General features: G+C 38.4%; 1 protein-coding gene across 1 annotated transcript in view; it reads left to right on the top strand.

The window, feature by feature from the left end:
• The window catches only part of LOC117498006, a 145,359-nt gene that overhangs the window by 18,235 nt on the left and 104,659 nt on the right, over positions 1-22,465 (top strand). Inside the window, exons 2-17 of the mRNA XM_034150052.1 lie at positions 14,018-14,158; positions 14,276-14,308; positions 14,479-14,736; positions 15,309-15,611; positions 16,130-16,393; positions 16,699-16,953; positions 17,130-17,249; positions 17,370-17,385; positions 17,486-17,574; positions 17,725-17,775; positions 17,858-17,914; positions 18,034-18,093; positions 18,460-18,538; positions 19,560-19,648; positions 19,766-19,798; positions 19,970-20,230. Of these exons, the coding sequence (XP_034005943.1) occupies positions 14,122-14,158; positions 14,276-14,308; positions 14,479-14,736; positions 15,309-15,611; positions 16,130-16,393; positions 16,699-16,953; positions 17,130-17,249; positions 17,370-17,385; positions 17,486-17,574; positions 17,725-17,775; positions 17,858-17,914; positions 18,034-18,093; positions 18,460-18,538; positions 19,560-19,648; positions 19,766-19,798; positions 19,970-20,230 (2,005 nt within the window). The 5' untranslated portion in view covers positions 14,018-14,121. The remainder of the gene's footprint in view (positions 1-14,017; positions 14,159-14,275; positions 14,309-14,478; positions 14,737-15,308; positions 15,612-16,129; positions 16,394-16,698; positions 16,954-17,129; positions 17,250-17,369; positions 17,386-17,485; positions 17,575-17,724; positions 17,776-17,857; positions 17,915-18,033; positions 18,094-18,459; positions 18,539-19,559; positions 19,649-19,765; positions 19,799-19,969; positions 20,231-22,465) is intronic.

Genomic DNA, 22,465 nt, shown 5'->3' with positions numbered 1-22,465 from the left:
AATAACTAATAACTAGTATTCTGGTTATTTTATTAAAGGATAGTTCACCCTTAATTAGCTTTATACGTTTGTAGAACTTATGTAGGATCCAATGAGTGCATGTAACCCACCAATTATAAATCATAACTTTATCATTAAATCACTTTCCAACAGACACACCTCAGCCTGTCCTCACTGTGTCTCCATCATGGCCGAGTCCTGGAGCCTCAGTAACTCTGAACTGCAGGGTTGATCATCCTTCTGCTGGCTGGAGCTTCTACTGGTATAAGGCTGTTCCCCAAATGTCAGGCAACTCCTACAGCTATGAGCTGCTACCTGGCAGCTACAATGGGACTGAACAGCATCTCTTCATCATTGATGGACAAACACACACAGCAGGATATGTGTGCAGAGCAGGAAGAGGAGATCCAGTGTTTTACAGTTGGTACAGCAAACCTAAGTTTGTCTGGTCTGGAGGTCAGTATGTGGTTCCTTTTTCTTTCTTTCTTTAGTTTGCATAACTATTAGGCCAAAACATTTCTTTATGAAAGTTTGTCTGGTCTGGAGGCATGTTGTTTTTACTTTTCAATTATTGCAAAATGGAACAAAGTCACTTGTTTTGGGAACTTTCTTTTACACCAGCATCAGGTCATAGTTCACTTTTCAAAACCTTTCTCTAAAACAGAATGATGATTGACTGATTCAGCTTCTGGACTTGACTGAATTTTAATGTTAGATACTTTTCTAACAGTAGTTGTCTTTCCTCCTACTTTAGTTTGCTTGCCCCCTCCAACTTTTAAATGGAAAACTTTTATTTGATATTGTGTCAATCGGAATTACTGCTTTTTACATATAACATAAAACCAACAACACCAATAATTGCATGGTTTAAATGTCCCCTTTTTGTTTTTCAGATTTGAATTCAGCAGCGTCTCTCACAGTGAGTCCTGACAGTGTGCAGCACTTCACCACAACGTCTGTGTCACTGAGCTGTGAGGGAAACTCCACCGAGTGGAGAGTGATGAGGTTTTATGAATCTGGCTTCCTTCATCGCTGTTCTTCCTGGGGGACAATGACTGGATCCACATGCACAATAACCAGTTACTGGCTTAGTGGAGTGTTCTGGTGTGAGTCTGAAACAGGACAGTTCAGTAATGCAGTCAACATCACTAAAGATGGTGAGTTTTAATTATTTAAAATGTTTGTTTCTGAAGTATTAAGTTGTTTTGAAATGTGAAGGTGACAAGCATTAGCCAAACGTCTCTTCAAATTAGTAAAACTTTATAAAAAAGGCCAATTTGCGAAGTGATTTCCAGGGTTACTTCTCTCAAAGATCCAAGAAAAATATTCTGTGTTTTAATGTCTTCATACATCTTTTTTTTCTCTCCATTTAATCGTTTATTTGACGAGGGACAGTGCACATTGATGAACATTTAAAACAAATAATGCTTTAAAAAAGTAAACATGCCAGATTTTAGCTTTGAGCTAGTTTCCACCCGTAGTCCCTCACATACAACATTTAAGAACATGACATTTATATACATAGCAAAATAAATACATGATATGCAGAAAGAGCATGAGCAGCATATAAGCATTTACCTCATGGCAGTACAATGTAGCAGCTACGAAATATAAAGTGCATCTACCTGACATTTCAGATTTCGCCAGACTAGGCCATATTAAATCTGCAAAAGCTGATGTCTCTGATAAAGCCTTTATATTCTTTGATTTGTTTTCAGATGGTGAAATGATTCTGGTGAGTCCTGTCCGTCCTGTGGCTGAAGGACATTCTGTCACTCTTAGCTGCAAGTTCAACACACAAACTGCTCTTAAAAATGTGGATTTCTATAAAAATGACAAACTCATCCAGAATGATACCAGAAGGGAGCTGACCATCTCTGCAGTGTCAAAGTCAGACGAAGGCTTTTATAAATGTAAACAGAGAGATTCAGCATGTAGTTGGACGTCACCAGAGAGTTGGTTGTCAGCAAAATGTGAGTATGATTTAAAAACACTTCCTTTTTTGTACGCTGCACTCAAAGAAACAACTTGTAGGATTTACTTGATTAAATCTTAGCAAGTATTTGCACTTACTTTTTCTAAGTATATTTTACTGCTGTAATATCAAGTAGAACTTACTTTCCAGTATCAAGTAAAATGTACTTATCACCAGACGTAACATTTGTGAAAATATTAAGTAAATCTTACTTAATAATGTTTAAGTTACACGTTATATTTATTTGAACTAATTAAGTAAAGTCTAATTATTTTCTTCATGGACAGGAACATCACTGTTATCAAATTATTAAGTAAATATTATATATCTGTAATAGTTACTGTTATGAAGTAAATAAGTGGATCTTACTTAATAATGTTGAAGGTACACGTTATATTTATTTGAACTAATTAAGTAAAGTCTAATTATTTTCTTCATGGACAGGAACATCACTGTTATCAAATTATTAAGTAAATATTATATATCTGTAATAGTTACTGTTATGAAGTAAATAAGTAGATTTTATCATATTTTTTCTGTTTAAAATGTTGAATTACTCATTTGTTTGAAGTTATATTACTCACTTTAATTACGTAATTGTTACTCATTTACTTTTGAAAAATGTTACCTAATAAATGTAATAATCTATGCATTTAATATACATTGAGCACAAATCACACAACTAAAATACAATACAATTAAACTTTATTTTGTCAACAATTCAATCACTATTAACCGACAACATTAACATTATAATAACTGCATGCAACATTAACATTATCTTATCAAAAAATACAAAATCTACTCCATCATAGATTTGGAGTGGTGCTTTTTAAACATTCAATACAAACGTTTCTTTACCTAAGGAGGGGGAAAAAACATATAACAGAATATGAATAGACGGCAAGAACTGTAATCCGTGTGAGAGAGAGAAAGAGGGAGAAATGTTTATACGGAGAAAGAAAAAAATGGCAGAGGGGGGAGACAGAGATTGATACAGCTCCCTGAAACTGAGCAATTGCAACATGGACAGTGGAAGGTACATATGAAGAACACATTTTCCATGTCTTTAAGGCAGCAGGTTCACCTTCAAAGCTTGTACTTGTTAGGATTATGTTTTAAACAGGACCCAGGCGCAGGCAATGACTGAAGATGTTTAAATGGTTTATTGTTCGGAGACTCAGGCAGGTTTGGAGACTATGGAGGTCCGGAGTGGAGGTAGGCAGTTCAGGCTGGACTGAGAACAGGGCAGGCAGGTATGGTGAAGGAAGAAGCAGGCAGGTTGGCTGGAAGCTCTGGTGGCCGATGGCTGAGGGCTGAGGGATCGCACTGGAAGCACAAGGAGAAACTAATTACAAAAAAGTACAGAATAACACGCAGACAGGATAACTGAATTGAGCAGCCAGGAGGATGCAATACCACTGGTGTAGAAAACAATCTGGCGGTGAGTTGCTGGGAGACTGGAGTAGATATGCTGTGTCTTGATTGGATTGATGAGGGACAGCTGAGCCGGTCGGCCAGGTGAGTGCAATCAGGCTGCTGCCTGCAAGGGAAACCACACCCCCTCCACACACACAGGGGAACAAACAGGGACACACAGGGACACAGTTTGGGCCGTGACAGTACTTTTGGGGTCAGCTTAATCCCATCCAGTCCGAGAAAAAGTTACATACAAGACATGAAAATGAAAGAATTTGCCCTAATTGCTCAGTTTGTGTACGGTATCTAGACAAATGTGTGTGAAGAGCACTCCAACTTTTAAATGAACAAGGACAATCTGAGTACAAGCATGGTATTGACCGGCCTTGACCGCTGTGTAGATGATTCAATCTATAATGCTTTATGAGCTGTAAACGTTTTGATGTCGTGAAGTTGCAATGTTTGCATGACCATCTCATAATATAAAGAGTCCTACATGTTCTCCCTGGTGAGACCAGCTTGGAAATCTGTCAACTGTCTTCCTCCCTAGACCTCAACTGGCTCCAGCCGCTCCACTTAAAAGTAAGGCCACTCTGTAAATGAACAGACATAATTTGTAATATTAAAACAATGGTTTAAACATTTATCCACAATTTTATATTACATTTCGCAGTGAAGAATAACAGTAATAATATATCCCTCTACTTGCCTGAGCAATCACTCCAATTAGACTCCACTGACTCACTGCTGTACTGCTATGCTTCCTGTTGATAGACAGATATGTAAATAAGACAGATGAACTTCGTGAATATAACATTTCCACTTAATTAGACTTGATTGAATATTTGAAGAAAAAAAATTAAACAATTGGTGGAAACAGTGTGTGGATATTTTACTAAAGTAAAAGTAGCAATACCACAGTGTATATTTATAACAGAGTATTTACTCTGTTACAAGTAAAAGTCATGCATTCACAACCTTACTTAAGTAAAAATTCAAAAGTATTAGTATCAAAATAAACTTAAAGTAAAAAGTACTCATTATGCAGAATGGCTCATTTGACAATAATATGTATTATATCACTGGATTATAATTAGTGATGCACTAACTCACAGGTCTCAAACTGCAGAAAAAATACTTTAACTTACTGTAAAAAAAACAACAACAATATAATTATAAGACATTTTAAGCCGTGTGTGTGTTTACTGTAAATTTTGGAAAACTGCGGCTAACGCTAACTCAGCTAACATTACTTTTCCTCTCCTCTGCTTTTGACAATGCTATTCCAACTGTTATGCCCTTAGTTTTATAGACGTGAAATAAAACGTGGAACCTTCTTTAGATGCATGTGAGTGTTTTTTTAAATTATCTGGTAAATTACAGTTACGGTTAGCCAGGGTTGCCAACTTTGGGTACCTGGCTGGAGTGAGATTTTGATATCATGGGTTTAATTCGGTTTAATTACACATATGCGCACGAAATGACTGCTATCGTGTCAGCAGCGAGACCTTAGCATATATATAGGATATATATACAATATATACAAATACACAATAATGGACACAGACTATAAAGGGCACACAGTTTCATTCACTAATGAAAGTCAAACATGTTTGTTTCCACTGTTTTATTGTGTGCCTGTCGCGATAAGCAATTAATTGACTTATCGTACGATAAATAAAAATGAACTCGATAACTTTTCTGACCTCGATAAATTGCCATTTACATGAGGATGTGACTAGCAGTTTGAAAGGATGTACTTGAATTATTATTATATATTATCATTATGTCAGTGGTCTAAAATAGTCATACAACGGTGCCGACAATATTATCGTTTATCGCAATAATTTCCGGGAAAATGTATCCAACAAAATTAATTATCGTGAGAGGCCTATACATGAAACACACACACACAAACAAATCTACAGACTTACTCCAAACTGCCAAATATATTAATTAACACACTCTCACTCTCATATACTCTTTGACTCTATTTTGGCCTAGTAGAACAATAAGCAGCAGACTTTTACTTTTTTATCATTTCTACTTGATCTTAGATCTGCGCATGCGCTCCAGAGTATTTTTGTTGGGTAATCTATGGTAGGGCTAACCCATACAGTGGTGGGGCTCAAGTCAGTATTTGCAATGTAATTACATGCTCCCCCCGACAGTGAAACGCCACGCGTGAGGTTTAGATTATTTCCCTGTCTCAATCCAAATTGAAATGTATGAAATAAAAAGGCACATTTGTCTTGTAGTAAATAAAAAGGGCGACCTGGAGCCAATCCTGCAATTTCCCCACAAGTGAAAGAGTTGACATGCTGAAAACCCAACCCCTGCAGGGGGATTTTTTTAAATACTAACATAAAATACACATTCTGGTACTCTCTTGAGAAGAAATTTAAATAAATCTATTACTACACATTTAAAAAAAATGAATGCCATATTAGTTTTTTGTTACTTTGTTCTGAAAGCTGAACCTGCTGCAGCAGTGCTGCTCCTCACAGAGAGAAGAGGGAAGAGGCTGTGTGAATTACTTTACATTGTGGATAAGGGTGGATAGCCCCCATTGTTCTGTGTGTCAAAATGAAAGACAGCCCACACACCTATCAATCATCAAACCGTGGGGTCTTATTTCATTACGTGTTGATTTCTATCAACACGTAATGTTGTATCGATGTATAGAGATGTACTACCGCAAAAGTATTCTCCGTCGGGACTTCCTGCAACAACACCACGCCGTTATCGTGATTCTGATTGGCCAGAAGACATTATCAAAGATGTTGTAGTGACCACTATTTAACTAGGGTACATAATTCACGCATGGAACTACAGGTTGGGGGTATTGTTTCCGCCCGGACATATATGTTGACGGTACCTCCGGGGTACCTACAGCATGGATGTATAATAAGAACTGGATACAGCGTGGGAGGCGGGGCCTCATTCATTCCTATGAGAGTTGCTCATTCGCGCATGATGATAAAATGGCCCAACTTTTGAGAGAGCGAAACGTCACAGATTACCCAGCATGCCTGAGAAGTACCCGTATGTGCGCTCATAGCGCATGCGCAACTTTAACCATGCCCCCCAAAATGCTCGTTCACATCAAGCACGTCAATTTGCGTACACGTAACAGCACCGCACGTTCATGACAGCATGGTAATGGTTTGTTATTATGATAGATTTGATATTAACGAGGCGGCAGTTAGCAGCTAGCGGTTAGCTAGTAATTATGCTAATTTACACATCAATCGTTATGTACTTTTATATTACGCTGTAACAGGATCTAGTGATATCCAAGCAACAGAGCTTCATTTAGCATGAAAGAATTATTGCACTGTATATATATATATATATATATGTATATATATATACAGTGCAATAAGCTTCTTAGTGCAATAAGAAGCTACAGGGACGTTAATCTACGTCGGTAATATTAACTTTATTTAATACAACATTTACGGTACAAGATTTAATCATACAGCCCATGTAGTATAATATTTTACAAATGATGAATTACAGCAAACATGTGCAATATATCCATTATTACAGCTCCGTGGGCTGGCAGTAAGGCGATATGGGTCCGTTCTTATTGTGCATCCATGGGTAAAGATAAACGCATGTAGTGCTGAACACGTAACATGAACGTGCCGGGCGGCGCGGTCCCGTGGATCAGATGCGCGTTCATAATGCAGAGGGAAATAACTCACAGAATAACGTTATTAGCACATTTTTACAACTTGAGGAACGAATGTTTTTAATAAGGGCTATACAAGTGTTCATACTGGGTAGTTTATTTAGTTTAAAAAAAATTATCCAACGATTTACAGACCACTCTTTCCCCATGTAAGTCAATGGGAAAAAGTGTTTCCGGGCCTGGCAACCAAAAGGAAGTGTAGTACCGCCGTTTGGCCAGCACGAATATTTTCATCTGAGTCCGGCGCACTTCCTGGGGGCTTGACCTACAGTAGGCTCGTCTCAGGGTGTTTCTCAATCGCGAGTACGCTTGCTTGGTAGCACATGTCTGCCGAGCATCTTGCTTCAGAAGCGAGTCAAGAATACTTCCTGGCATTCGGAAAACGAAGTGTGGAACACGCTAGCAAGTGTGCAAGTGTGCGTCATATGAGAGGCCCCGCCTTACATCTTCCGCCACAGATTTGGGGAAATTGGTCCGTGCGCAAAGCATTGTGGGGATTTTAAGACCGCGAAGTCTACTCATGTGCAGACTCGATATTTCTCCAAACGGAGTACGCCGGGCTCGGTAGATTTCCAAGTATACTGGAGATTGGAACAGTACTTCGGCGGCACTCGATGACGTAGTATGCTTGAAATAGTGGCTCTGAAGCAGCTTTACTCGCGATTGAGAAACACCCTCAATACCCCTCCTCGACTCCTCTCCTCCCCTCCTCCGGGACTTGACCCGGAAATCGATCAAGACACGCCATGTTGAAGGACGTCCCAATAGCTGAAATGCACACGGAGGAGTCGAGGAGGGGTGAGGGAGGAGGGGTGCGGGAGGAGACGAAAGGGAGGATACACGAGAGCAGACTACGCGGAAGTGTTTTCACTACTCGCGTATAAAAGCCCCGCCCCCACCTTCACAGCTGGTCGATTTCAACAGAGGAAAACGGAGAACTGGAAGAATGAGTGGAAAAGCGTCACATAAATGTATAAGTGCTCACAGCTCCGTGGGAATTATTATGTGCAATTCATTTCTTAAGGTTATACTAACAATTTAAGTCATGTTTAATGATCTTGAACGTCACTAAAACATAGCTATTAAGAAAGCTATTTCATAAATGGCTAGATCTTGATAAATAACAATTATTTGTTTTGTTTTGTGTTAAAATATTGAGTAGTTAAATTATTTAAAATGCACAGTCCTGAATGTGGGTTTGTGGTGAATGTGGGGATCTACAGGACACACATGTTCAGAGTAAAGGCTTTCACATTATTATAATTATAATTTTATTGAAATGTACATTTTACACCAAAACGGAACACAAAAGCAGGACCAACCATCATACATTGAATTCCTTGACTAACAAGAGAAAGATTCATCATTTAAATACATATTTAACAACAAATGGGCCGGTTCTAAGGGGTTATTCAGTTAAGCCCGATGAGAGGGGATACAGCTGTGCACATGTCATCATTAACAGACGTCGTTTAAGAGTGACGTTTGAGTGAACGAGGACATCCCAATTAATACCTGAGGACTCCTCTGTCCTCGCGTCACCTCCTCGTGTCTCTCGCTCGCATCTTACGGAGGCGGAGCTAAGACGCAAGGAAGGGACACGAGTGAGGGAAAGGAGGAGTCGAGGAGGGGTATTGAGACGAGGCTATGGTGTGTGTCCCTTTCACTTTCTCTTACTCTTCTCGGCTCGACCCGACAGCATGTGTATTTCTGCTCCTCAATAAAGCCAGATTTGCACCTCCGATGCACCGCCTCCGTCTCCCTTCTCTCGGCACTACAGTGGTGACCCTGACATAAGTCTCGCGAAGGATCCGAGACTGAATCGAACACGGCAAAAAGCGCAGCTTTTCTCGAAATGCCGGGGATTTTTGGGGACCTCCGTAGCTGCCTCGTGCGCTCGGACTGTGGCTCGGTGCGCCCCACGGAATGGACGCGGACGACGCTCGCCGTTTCCACGGCTTTTCGGCTCTGGGGGACGGCAAGCCTTCCATGGGGCCGGTACGCGACCGTGCCGGGTTGGTTCGGGACATGCGGCTGCATGTCCGGCCTGCGACTAACGGCCGTCGAGATCAGCTAGCCACAACTGCTAACGGCTAGCAGCTGGCAACAGCTAACAACGGCTAGCCACAGTAGCTAGCGGCTGACATCCGACTGTTTTTTTATTTTTATTTTTGTTTTTTTGTGGTGCCGGAGAGGAGGTTCAATCAAGTCTGGTCGGCCTCGCGTGGATCCTCTCGCTATTTCGCCCACCTGTTTTTGTTCGTGGACGGGACGACCATTTTTGAGCTTTTTCTGGTGCCTGAGAGGAGGTTCGACCATGTCTGGTCGGCCTCGTGTGGACCCTCTCGCTGTTATCACCACCTCGACGGCGGTTTCGGACGTCACACGCGGCTGCTTCGGCCCGTGGGTGACGCGCTTCTGGACCCCGTCTCGCCTCTTCCCTCGCCTCGGCGGTTTCGAACGTCACCCGTGCCTTCATCGGCCCGCGGGTGGCGCGCTTCGGGACCCTGCCTGGCCTCTCCTCTGACCGCGGCTCACGGTTCGCCTCGACGGCGCCCCGTCTGGCCTCTCCCCTGTCCACGTCTCCCTCCTCCCGGGGACACGGCTCCTTCCTCCCGAGGACTTCGTGCCCGCCGCCGCTGTGCCTTCACCTGCGGCCGGGCAGCGCTCCTCCCTGCTGGGGACCTCCGGGTGTTTCACGCCTGTCCCCACGACGCGACCCTCTCCTGCGGCCCCCTGACGACGGCCCGTTCCATGGCCCGCCCTCCTCGGCCCCTGTGGTGCTTCCTCCCGGACGCGAGGATTGTGTCCATGGTTGAATTCTGGGGGGGCTTGTGTAGTGACCACTATTTAACTAGGGTACATAATTCACGCATGGAACTACAGGTTGGGGGTATTGTTTCCGCCCGGACATATATGTTGACGGTACCTACAGTGTGTGTGTCCCTTTCACTTTCTCTTACTCTTCTCGGCTCGACCCGACAGCATGTGTATTTCTGCTCCTCAATAAAGCCAGATTTGCACCTCCGATGCACCGCCTCCGTCTCCCTTCTCTCGGCACTACAATGTTCTATTGAGAAGACGATCACTACGTGACAAAAGTTTTCAAAACCGTTTCTAGTCTTCGTATTCTTGTTTTTGGCGTGAGAATAGTTTGGGCAGCGTGAGAGCGTGAGATTGAGAGTGAAAGCGTGTGTCACACGCCAGATGCGTGAGAGTTGGCAACCCTGCGGTTAGCTAGCTAACAGCACGTAACATATCTAAAACATAATCTCTCAACTTTGTGAACTAATGCACAGAAACGTTAACATGGTTCAAGCAAACAAGAATCAGGCTATTATGCACAAAGACACATATAAGTCTTAAACAGAGAGACAATAACTTACCAACACTTCTTTTTCCAGCCATGCAGCTCCTCCAACAGCCTTCAAATGTGCAACTGCAAACCCAACTGCACCGTCGTCCAAAAACGCGGGTATCTTGTCTTGTCAAGACGCATGCGCGGATTCAAACAGCTACTATGGTTTTAGATTAACATTTACTTAGTATTTTAAGGTTTATGAGCAGTGACTATAAATCATTTAAATAGTATGAGTAAATATATAATAAAACGTACTCCTCCCACACTGTAAATGTATTACATGAATAAAAGGTGTATACATTTAAAATGTTACTTAAGAAATTCTAGTTCTTTGTGAATCTTGATATTACCATGTAAAAAGTACGACAGTTAATTAAATATATTTTACTACACCAAAAAGTCAGTTTTTTGAGTGTGTGTTACAGTCTGAGATAAAGAAAGCTTAGTTTCATCTGAATTAAACTGTGTTTGTGTAGGATAAATGTTTTATACAGTTAATCTATAACAGGAACGTTTAATATAAAATAAAGATTAACAAAGATTACTCATAATAGCAGCGTCCGGGCATGGAAAAGACTCTCAATTTCCCGTCCTGTTGATCGTTGGGCTGCTTTGTGGAGTTTTACTGATTATTCTCCTGCTGCTCTTCCTGTATCGCTACAGAAAATTAAAAGGTAATTTAATTTTCTTCTGATATAAGATTGACTCTAATGTAATCACACATACTGTTTTAACAGTACAGGACAGCAGTAATATGTTCCTTAATACATCCACTTCATTTACTACATGTGTCTGGCCCACAAGATCTCAGAGCACCAATCAGGGCCCTGCTACAGGCCACATGATCAACCAGGATGAAATTCAAAACATGCCAGAATATTCTACTCTCCTCCATGGTCAGCCCTTCTCCGGTTTAATAATATGATTTATTTTTAACTCTCAGCCTTAATTGTGATTAAAATGATTGGTGTAACCGTGGTTGATTTTCACTTCTCTGTAGGTGATCGTTGTCTCTATGAAACAATCGGAGGGCCTGTAGAAGCGGAAAATGGTACAGTATTTAATTTGTGTTTAACATGGAGTAATACAAATACTACATGCAGTGGTTGATATGCTTTTGTAGGCCAGCAGTGTCTAAATAAAGTACAGGAATTGTCCTTTAATACATTATTTGAATCCTTCTAGCAGGTGCCAGTAATGAACCAGAAGAGAGCCTTTACATAAACGCTGCAGGTAAAGTCAAGTACAAAACACTTTAATACATATACATATGAATATACTAAAAGCTTTTATAATGTGCTTGCCAGTTTCAGCAATGAGCAAATCCACCAAATAAAGCTTTTAAACTTTTTGTGCATTTTAATGCCTTTTTATATACAGCCTGTTGTTTTCCAGACATGTTTTGGTTTAATGAAACATTACTTAAAACATCGTAACTAATAAATGGCAAATTTAAATATTTTCAGACACAAATTAGTTGGCATGAACATACATTGTTGTATTCAAAAACAGTTCCATGAGCAGAAAGTACCCAATGATAATAACTCATTTTGGTTTTCTTCCAGATCAATAAAGACATCCTCATGGACAGAACCAATGGAGCGGATAAAAACATGAAAAGCAACATCCTTGTTTCAGCAATTGAGTGTATTTGCTGCTTTTGTGTAAATAGCGCTTAGCCTTTTTTAATAAAGGCCTTTCTAGGAACATGCTGAATGCTTTGCAATTCAACTGTACTTAACTGTATTTCTGTGTACTTATATTTAGTATAAAACATTGAACTACAACATTATCTGTTACATGTCTGATTCAGATCATGTGGCTCTAACCTTGTTGTACATTTGGTGATATTAGAGCCAGATACTAATATATGCAGTATGGACACATGCTTTAGCACTGTAGATGCACACAGTGGACACACAAATATATTATGAATAAAACCAAAATGCAATTACACCTGCATGTACTGTTCAGTGAATGATTCTTACTAGATGCTACCACAGGGTGCCAACAAATTATTTAATGCCTTTAATTTATCTGCAGAAGTAGTCTCTTGCAAAAGCCAAAACATCTGAAGTCACAGCGCCACCAATAGGTCAAACAAGATGTTCAGATTCAAGGGAACTGAAGCACACACCTTCTGTACACTGTATTTGTTTTCTTTCAGATTTTTGGGGCCCGTTTTTTGTTTTGTATTAATAAACATAACTTTGATTATCTTATTATATCATCTTTAATAATACAAATGTTCTGTATTGTGTTAAGCAGATTAACCAAAATAACTCAAAACATGATGGAATTTCTCATACGCTTGTTACCTATAGAGAAACAACAACCCACAAGTATTATCTTTATTACATACTTTCAATTCAATCAAGGCAGTAAAGCCTGTCCAGGAGGAAAACAAGGCAGAACATTTGATATTTTTCCAAATTATTATTGGCAATAAAATCCAAAAATGGTAATCAAAACCCTTAATGCACTTAAAATATAATAGGTTTTCTGCTAGTGCCAACACTTTATTATCTTGTATGATCTCAAAATGTGAATATATGGTACTTTGTTCCTACATTGTCCATGGATAAACATACAGTATTCTCTATGTAGAGAGATAGAAGAAGGGAATCTACTGACGCACTACAGCCAACATTAGTTTGTCCAATTTTTGTAAGTATGTTTTACTGAGAATATTCTATTTTATTTGTTCTCCAGTCACTGAGCAGTTATATTAGAAGCTTTCTTTCGATATATGACCACAAGGTGGTGTCAAACTACTTTATCTGATACTTTACCTACTCTACACAAATAGTCCTTCTGAAGTCTGGCAGCAGGGTCTGATGTCATGTAAATGTAACTCCTAACTAATAACTAAACAATTGAATGCTTACGGTTCACTTCCTTAGCTTTGCACTGATGCATGGAAGTGGAAGCTTTTAATTTTGACTACCCACCACATTTAAAACTTAACAACTACTCAAGTGTTGTGTTATTTATTTATTTTGATCATTATTATGGCATTAAGTCATCTATGTACAACTGTTGTGATACAATGTTGCACCTAGACCAAAAATATGTTCTGTATTCAAATGATTTATTCATTACTAATGATATAGATATGGAATTATGCCCCCTTAAAGTAGGTAGAGTCTATTTCGAGGAGGGGGCAGGACTTTGTCTCTCTTCACATTCACTTCTGGTAAAGAGACTATGAGAGACTTCCTGTGGGTGAGGTTGTTTCTAAACGTAAACTTCAATTCCTCCATAACACTCCAACACTGCATTTCAACTATTTGGTTAAAGCTGTTACACACATTTTCATATGAAATATTGGTGAGAAGGCCCATGAATTATAAAGTGAGTATGACACCTGCAATTGTATCTCCTTCTTAAAACTGTAATACCTTATCCCTCTTCATCATTACAGGATACCTCAACCAAGGTGCAAAAACATTTGCTGTGTTAAAATCTGTTCAGTTGTGTGAGCTTTGTGTAAAAGGGAAGGAAGCGCAGACTGTTAGAAATCAACTTCCGTGTCCAATATTACATTGCATTTGTTTCTCTGTAGTTCCTGATTTCTCTTCATATGCTGCAGTTTCAATCTTTCTATTTACACAAAGTAGGATAATTTCTCACAAACAGAGGAACAGATTATCAGTGTTGGATGTGAAGATGGGACACACTTTGCTCTCTCTACTGGGGTTTTTCTGTGAGTACTTTTCATGTTTTAATTGCCATTGCTACAACTTTATAAATGCCTGATGTTATGATACGTTTGATTTCTGTCAGTTTGATAATGTCTGATGTAGTTTCATACTTGTTTCAGTGCTGAATTTACTTTACCGTGGACAAGCTCAAGGTGCTTATACAATTTTCTTTCTTTTTGAATATTAACTAAAGTAAAATCTACCTATGTAACTCTCCAAACAACATCCTCTTTTTTGTTTGTTCCGTTTTGTCAATGTATTATAGATGTTTTGACAAAAAGAAGACACATTTTACTTGATCTATCTTGTGATATGTTTCTAGATGCTGTGCTGACCATTGAGCCAAACTTGACCACTTTTTCCCCCTGGGAGTCTGTTACCTTCAAGTGTGACATTACAGGAGGCAAAGAAAACGACTGGTTTTACTCAATCCAAAGGGATGGTCAAGCATTTCTCTCGTACCAAAAATATGAGAGCTATAAATTACCCTCAGCTTCAGGCTACAGTGGTGAATATCAATGCTTTTTTCTGCACAGGGGATCAACAAAAATAAGCAATAAAATCTATCTAAATGTATCAGGTAAGTGATCAAAGTAATACCACCATGACCATGTTCAATAAAAGCATTTTTTATTTATTTATGAGCCATATTGATATGAACACGCAGTTTGGACAAGTTCTAATATATAATCTGTAAATTATTTTAATGTTTTAACGTTTGAAAAGCTCCACTGATGCTGTAAAGGCAGGTGAAGTATACTGTACAATCCTGTGCTTTGTGTTATCACAAAATCACGAGTATTAAAATAATAATTAGAAGACAGGGATCAGCTTCTTATATCATTGATATAAAGTAAAGCATTTACTTAAAGATAATACTTCACCAATAAACCTTGTTATACTTTATTACCTGTGACAAATGGATTGTTTTCACATTGACAGTATCTGACAGTAAGTCATGTATCATCAGTTTACTTTTTTGTGCTTTATTTAAAAAGAAAAACTAATAACTAGTATTTTGGTTATTATATTTAAGTACAGTTCACACTTAAGTTTGTTTTATACGTATGTAGAACATATGTAGGATCCAAGGAGTGCATGGAAACCACCAATTATAAATCATAACTTTATCATTAAATCACTTTCCAACAGAAAGACCTGAGCCTGTCCTCACTGTGTCTCCATCATGGCCGAGTCCTGGAGCCTCAGTAACTCTGAACTGCAGGGTTGATCATCCTTCTGCTGGCTGGAGCTTCTACTGGTATAAGGCTGTTCCCAGACTGTCAGGCAACTCCTACAGCTATGAGCTGCTACCTGGCAGCAAGAATGGGACTGAACAGGATCTCTTCATCATTGATGGACAAGCACACACAGCAATATATTACTGCAGAGCAGGAATAGGATATCCAGTGTATTACAGTTCGTACAGCAAACCTAAGTTTGTCTGGTCTGGAGGTCAGTATGCTCTAACCTTTTTTTTTCTTTCTTTGGTTGGCACCACCTTTAGGCCAAAATATTTCTTTATCAAAGTTTGTCTAGTCTGGAGGCATGTTTGTTTTGACTTTTCCATAATTGCAAAATGGAATAAAGTCACTTATTTTGGGAACTTTTCATTTACACCAAATGAAGATTGACTGATTCAGCTTCTAAATATGTTTTAAACATATTTATCTGCTGGTAATATTTTTTGTTTAACACATAAACAATACATATACTTAACACATTTAGAAATTGAGGCACAGGTACTTTCTATTTTGTTTTCCTCCTACTTTAGTAGGACTTTTAAATGGACAACATTTATATTTTTTACTCAACAACTGCAATATATTTATGGATTAAACACTCACTTTTTAGGCTTGTTTAATCTCTTTTTGCCTTTTTTAGGGTAATTTAAGTGGAGGTTTTGCTGTACCCATGCATTGTCTTTTTCAGTTTGCATGTTTTAAATGTCCCCTCTTTGTGTTTTTTTTCAGATATTAACTCTGCAGCGTCTCTCACAGTGAGTCCTGACAGTGTGCAGCACTTCACCAAAACGTCTGTGTCACTGAGCTGTGAGGGAAACTCCACTGAGTGGAGAGTGATGAGGTTGTATGAATCTGGCTTCCTTCATCACTGTTCTTCCTGGGGGACAATGACTGGATCCACATGCACAATGACCAGATACTGGTTTAGTGGAGTGTACTGGTGTGAGTCTGAAACAGGACAGTTCAGTAATGCAGTCAACATCACTATTGAGTGTGAGTTTTAATTATTTAAAATGTTTGTTTCTGAATATTATATTGTTTTGAAATGTGAAGGTGACAAGCATTAGCCAAACGTCTCTTCAAAGTGAGTAAAAGTTTATAAAAAAAAGGCTAATTTGCGAAGTGAACCCCAGGGTTACTCCTCTCAAAGATCAAAGATAATATTCTGTATGTTTCATTGTTTCATACTGTACATCTACCTGATTTCAGCTTCTGCCAGACTAGACCAGTTGTGCCTAAACATATTAAATCTGCAAAAGCTGATGTCTCTGACAAAGCATTTATATTATTTTTTTCAGATGGTGATATTATCCTGGTGAGTCCTGTCCGTCCTGTGGCTGAGGGACTTCCTGTCACTCTTAGCTGCAAGTTAAATAATGAAGCTGCTGTTTATTATGTGGATTTCTATAAAAATGACAAAGTCATCCAGAACGATACCAGAAGGGAGCTGACCATCTCTGCAGTGTCAAAGTCAGATGAAGGCTTTTATAAATGTAAACAGAGAGATTCAGCAGATGGTTGGACATCACCAGAGAGTTGGTTCTCAGTAAAATGTAAGTATGATTTAAAAACCCTTCCTTTTTTGTAAGCTGTGTTACAGCCTGAGATAAAGATAGCTTAGTTTGATCTGAATTAAACTGTGTTTGTGTTAGAGAAATGTTTTATACAGTTAATCTATAACAGGAACGTTTTTTTATGAATAAATATTATTAAAGATTACTTATAATAGCAGCGTCCGGGCATGGAAAAGACTCTCAATTTCCCGTTCTGCTGATCGTTGGGCTGCTTTGTGGAGTTTTACTGATTATTCTCCTGCTGCTGTTCCTGTATTCATACAGAAAGTCAAAAGGTGAGATCATTTTCTTCTGATACAAGATAGAATATACAGTAATGTAATCACATGTACTGTTTTAACAGTAGAACGCAATGCATAATAAAATAGCAGCAAATGTCTTCTTTTTTTTAACAGATTCATGCTATAGCAGGTTGGTACAACACTCCATTTTCTTTTATTATGAACATGACAGCAGTAATATGTTCCTTTCATAAATCCACTTCATTTACTACATGTGTTTTGCCCACCAGATCTCAGAGGACCAATCACGGCCCTGCTACAGACCACATGATCAACCAGGACGAAACTAACCAAAGAGAATATGCTTCTGTTCTCCAGGGTCAGCCTGAATCCTTAATACGTTTTGAATTTATTGTTAACGTTATTAACCGAGTAGCATTTCCATTTCTCATTAGTTGTTTAAAAATATGTAGGAGTTCATATAGAGGGATTTTAATATGAGTTTGGTTTGATTTTGATTACTCTTCAGATAATGCTTGTCTCTATGAAACAATCAAAGGCCCAGAAGAACCTGCAAATGGTACAGTATAGTAAATATAAATACTGGAATATGACAATTCACGGTTCACTCTTTGAAATATAAAATACATTGTATATTTCAGATGAATCCATGGATGTCACATATTCTGTGGTCGAGCTCAAACACATTTCTAAGAAGGGTGAGTATTTGATTTTATGTCGTAATAACATTCAATAATTAAGGTGCTTTTGTAGGCTAGCAGTGCCTAAATTAAGTAAAGTTTTGTCTTTTCACTCTTTCTCCTGATCCGTCTAACAGGGAAGAAAAATGAACCGGAGGATTGTGTTTACTCACATGTGCAGATGGCATCAGCTGCAGGTATGATGAAATACTACTCTCTTTAAGTTTTTGTTGGGTTACATGCTGCCTGCTAGGGTGTCATTTTAAAAGCTACCACAAGGTATTGCCAAAGTCAGCAATGTTGAAACCCTACACATAACTTTGTCAATGTTTGTTTATTTAATTATCTGCCAATTCTATGCATTCATGAAATAAACATCAGGGCATGTGACATTTCATTCATCTGTATCCATACATGTTTAACTGTTGTGAATCATAATGAGCAATTCCTTCTATCAAACTATCACTCTACCCTCTTGTGAGGAAAATGTATACCAGTACATTTTCATTGCTAACTGGGAGAATACTGTAAAAAATAAATAATAATAATCTCTTAATTCATAGGGAAGTCAAGTCCTGCACCAGCGGATGAAACTGTTTATTCTGAACTCAAACCAGGAACAGCTCTTGGTAAAAATGCAGCGTAACATCATGTAAGTATTCAGATCAATCACTTTATTTATTTCGTATGTTGTTAAATATGTTGTAAATGGGATTAATATGTCATGAAACACTCTAATTCTTTAAAAAGTGTCATCTCTTTCTTCTTTGGTTTTCTTCCAGATCGAACAATGTCTTCTGTAAGGACAAGACGAATGGAAACAACATACCAAAACGAAACCTTTGTTTATTAAACCTTATTTGCAGCTTTGCTCTCCATTTATCAGACAGTATTTTGTGCAGTTAATGTAATAGCAAATCATTTAAAGGAAATGCATCATATGGCTTTAATCTAGGTGTGTTTAAAAAAAAGTAAGCTTTGTTTTGCATCAATAAACTTTATTTGCTTAAGTGCTTCTCCTTGATTTTTCTTTACACAAGGTGTTTGATTTGTTTCATCATCTTCCCTCTTATTTTGGGGATCATACTTTGAGGCGACAGAAGGAATTTAGAGGTGCAAGAGCTGAGATGTGACCAAAAATGTGTCACTTTGAATCATCGGCCCTTGTTATTACTATAGTGATGAAGCAGTAGAAACATCTAATATTAGAGGTTTACAAGATGGCTATTTTACCCCAAAAAATCCTGACATTTGTCTTGTGTTTTTTGATAAATGATCAGAATTACAATTGCAATAAAGTTCAGGTAAAGAATGAAAAGAGGTTAAATTATTCTGCAGTTGTCTCGATGAACCATCTAACTGTTGGCGTTAAATATATCTGCCTATGAAACACAAGTATAATAATGCCATTCATTTTTACTTAGATATGAGTTGAGCAAAAATGACTTTTTACTCTGCCTTTTTAAAGTGGGATATTGGTCGAGAGTGAAGTTAAAATGTATCTGCATGGCATGAGCATGAATTAGTCATGCCAATGTAAAACAGGAAGGAAAGAGAGACTAGTTATTCTCAGGAAATCTTTAAAATACCAATGAGCTCATGTTGACATCAGATCAGATTTCCTCCCACAGTGCTCTGTTAGTCTTCCTCAATTTGTTTCAAGTGTTAAAGTGGACGTATGTGTGAGAGACAGAGAGTCAGTGTTCGATGTGAAGATGGGACACACTTTGCTCTGCGCACTGGGGTTATTCTGTGAGTACTTTTCCAGTTTTAATTGCCATTGATACAACTTTTTAAATGCCTTAGGTTATAATATATTTAATTTCTGTCAGTTTGATAATGTCTGATGTAGTTTCATGCTTATTTCAGTGCTGAATTTACTCTACCGTGTACAAGCTCAAGGTAATTATACAATTTTCTTTATTTTTGTTTACCAACTAAAGTAAAACCTACCTACTGTAGGTAACTCTACAAACAACCTCTTTTTTGTGTGTTCCGTTTTGTCAATGTATTATAAATGTTTTGACAAAAAGAAAACACATTTTACTTTATGTCTCTTGTGATGGTTTCTAGATGCTGTGCTGACCATTGAGCCAAACTGGACCACTGTTTTTATTGGAGAGTCTGTTACTTTCAAGTGTGACATCACAGGAGACAAAGACAGAGACTGGTCTTACTCAATCCAAAGGGATGGTCGAGAATTTCTCTCTTACCAAAAACATGAGAGCTTTAAATTACCCTCTCTAGCTTCAGGCTACAGTGGTGAATACCAATGTTTTTTTCGGTACAGGGGATCAAAGAAAAGAAGCAATAAAATCTATCTAACTGTATCAGGTAAGTGATCAAAGTAATACCGCCATGACCAAGTTCAATAAAAGCATTTTTTATTTATTTATGAGAACAGCTCCACTGATGCTGTATAGGCAGTATACAATCATGTGCTTTGTGTTATCACAAAATCAAGAGTATTACAATAAGAACAGAAAGACAGACAGGGATCAGCTTCTTATATCAAATCATTTACATAAAGATAATACTTCACCAACAAACCTTGTTATACTTTATTACCTGTGACAAATGGATTGTTTTCACATTGACAGTATCTGACAGTAAGTCATTTATCATCAGTTGACTTTTTTTTACTGTTTATAAACAAAATAACTGATAACTAGTATTTTGGTTGTTATATTTAAGGACAGTTCAAACTTACATTTGTTTTTTACATACTGTATGCAAGAAATATGTAGGATCCAATGAGTGCATGTAACCCACCAATTATAAATCATAACGTTATCATTAAATCACTTTCCAACAGACAAACCTGAGCCTGTCCTCACTGTGTCTCCATCATGGCTGAGTCCTGGAGCCTCAGTAACTCTGAACTGCAGGGTTGATCATCCTTCTGCTGGCTGGAGCTTCTACTGGTATAAGGCTGTTCCCCAAAAGTCAGACTACTCCTACAGCTATGAGCTGCTACCTGGCAGCGAGAAAGGGACTGAACAGCATCTCTTCATCATTGATGGACAAACACACACAGCAGCATATGTGTGCAGAGCAGGAAGAGGAGACCCAGTGTATTACAGTTCGTACAGCAAACCTAAGTTTGTCTGGTCTGGAGGTCAGTATGTTCTTCCTTTTTCTTTCTTTCTGTAGTTTGTACCATCATTAGGCCACCAGATGCATTTATAAAAGTTTGTCTGGTCTGTAGGCATGTTTGTTTTGACTTTTCCATTATTGCAAAATGGAATAAATTATTTTGGGAACTTTTCTTTTACACCAGGTCATATTTCAGTTTTCAAAACTATTCTCTAAAACAGAATGATGATGAATTTATTCAGCTTCTGGACTGAATTTTAACACGAGTTAATCTCATGACCCTCTTTTCATCCTGACACATGAGTTGTTGTTTGCCATGATTCAAACCTTAGACTTTGTAAATCCAAAACCTAATAATATAAGGCTTCTACAATACATTATAATTAGATACCTTAACTGGTAAGTTTTTTCTTAATTCTTCTTAGTTGGGAATATGTTTCAAGATATGTATCTGCTGGTAATATTGTTTCAGACATAAGATAAGATAAGATGGACCTTTATTAATCCCCGTGGGGAAATTCAGTTGTTTAAACAGCAACAGGGTGAGAGTGAAAAACAGGATAGCACAGCTTCACACAGATTAATACAATCAAAAATAAGATCAGCGATTAAAATTAAAAATAATAATAATGAGAAACTATGAAATAAGAAATGAATAAAATATATATATTAAAACAAGCATATATACATATTTGGTCATATAAACTATAGGTAAGAAATGAATGAAAATGAAAATGGACATATATACATATAGAGTCATATATTACATATTAGATATATTAACATGGGTTGTGGAAACAGCGTGTATTTATGTCTAGTAATAGTTTCACATTATTGACCCCTTGTTGTGCAGCCTGATAGCTACAGGCACAAAGGACTGTCCGAGGCGCTTGGTGCTGTGTCGTGGAGGGATGAGTCTGTGGCTGAACGTACTCCTCATCTTCACTAGCTCTGCATGGAGTGGGTGGGAGGGGTTCTCTAGGATACTGTCTAGCTTCCTCCTCGTCCTCCCCTCTGCCACCTCTTCCAGATTGTCCAATTGTCCTCCAACTACAGAGCTAGCCTTCCTCACAAGCTTGTTCAGCCTGCCAGTGTCCCTTGTGTTTAATGTAATAATACATATGATTAAAAAATGTAGTTGTGTGATATTAAGGGCACTGGTTCCTTCAGTTTAGTTTTCCTCCTACTTTAGTTTGTTCCCGTTTGTTTTTTCAGGGTAAATTAAGTGGAGGTTTTGCTGTACCCATGCATTGTCTTTTACAGTTTGCATGTTTTAAATGTCCCCTCTTTGTGTGTTTCAGATTTGAATTCAGCAGCATCTCAGTGTGCAGCACTTCACCGAAACGTCTGTGTCACTGAGCTGTGAGGGAAACTCCACTGAGTGGAGAGTGAGGAGCTTTTGGCAACCTGCCTACCTTTATCCCTGTTCTTCCTGGGGGACAATGACTGGATCCACATGCACAATAACCAGCA

This window comes from Trematomus bernacchii, unplaced genomic scaffold, assembly GCF_902827165.1.
Source record: "Trematomus bernacchii unplaced genomic scaffold, fTreBer1.1, whole genome shotgun sequence".
Classification (NCBI taxonomy): Eukaryota; Metazoa; Chordata; class Actinopteri; order Perciformes; family Nototheniidae; genus Trematomus; species Trematomus bernacchii.
The sequence above is the reverse complement of the archived record's forward strand: the minus strand, read 5'-3'. Positions and strand labels throughout refer to the sequence as shown.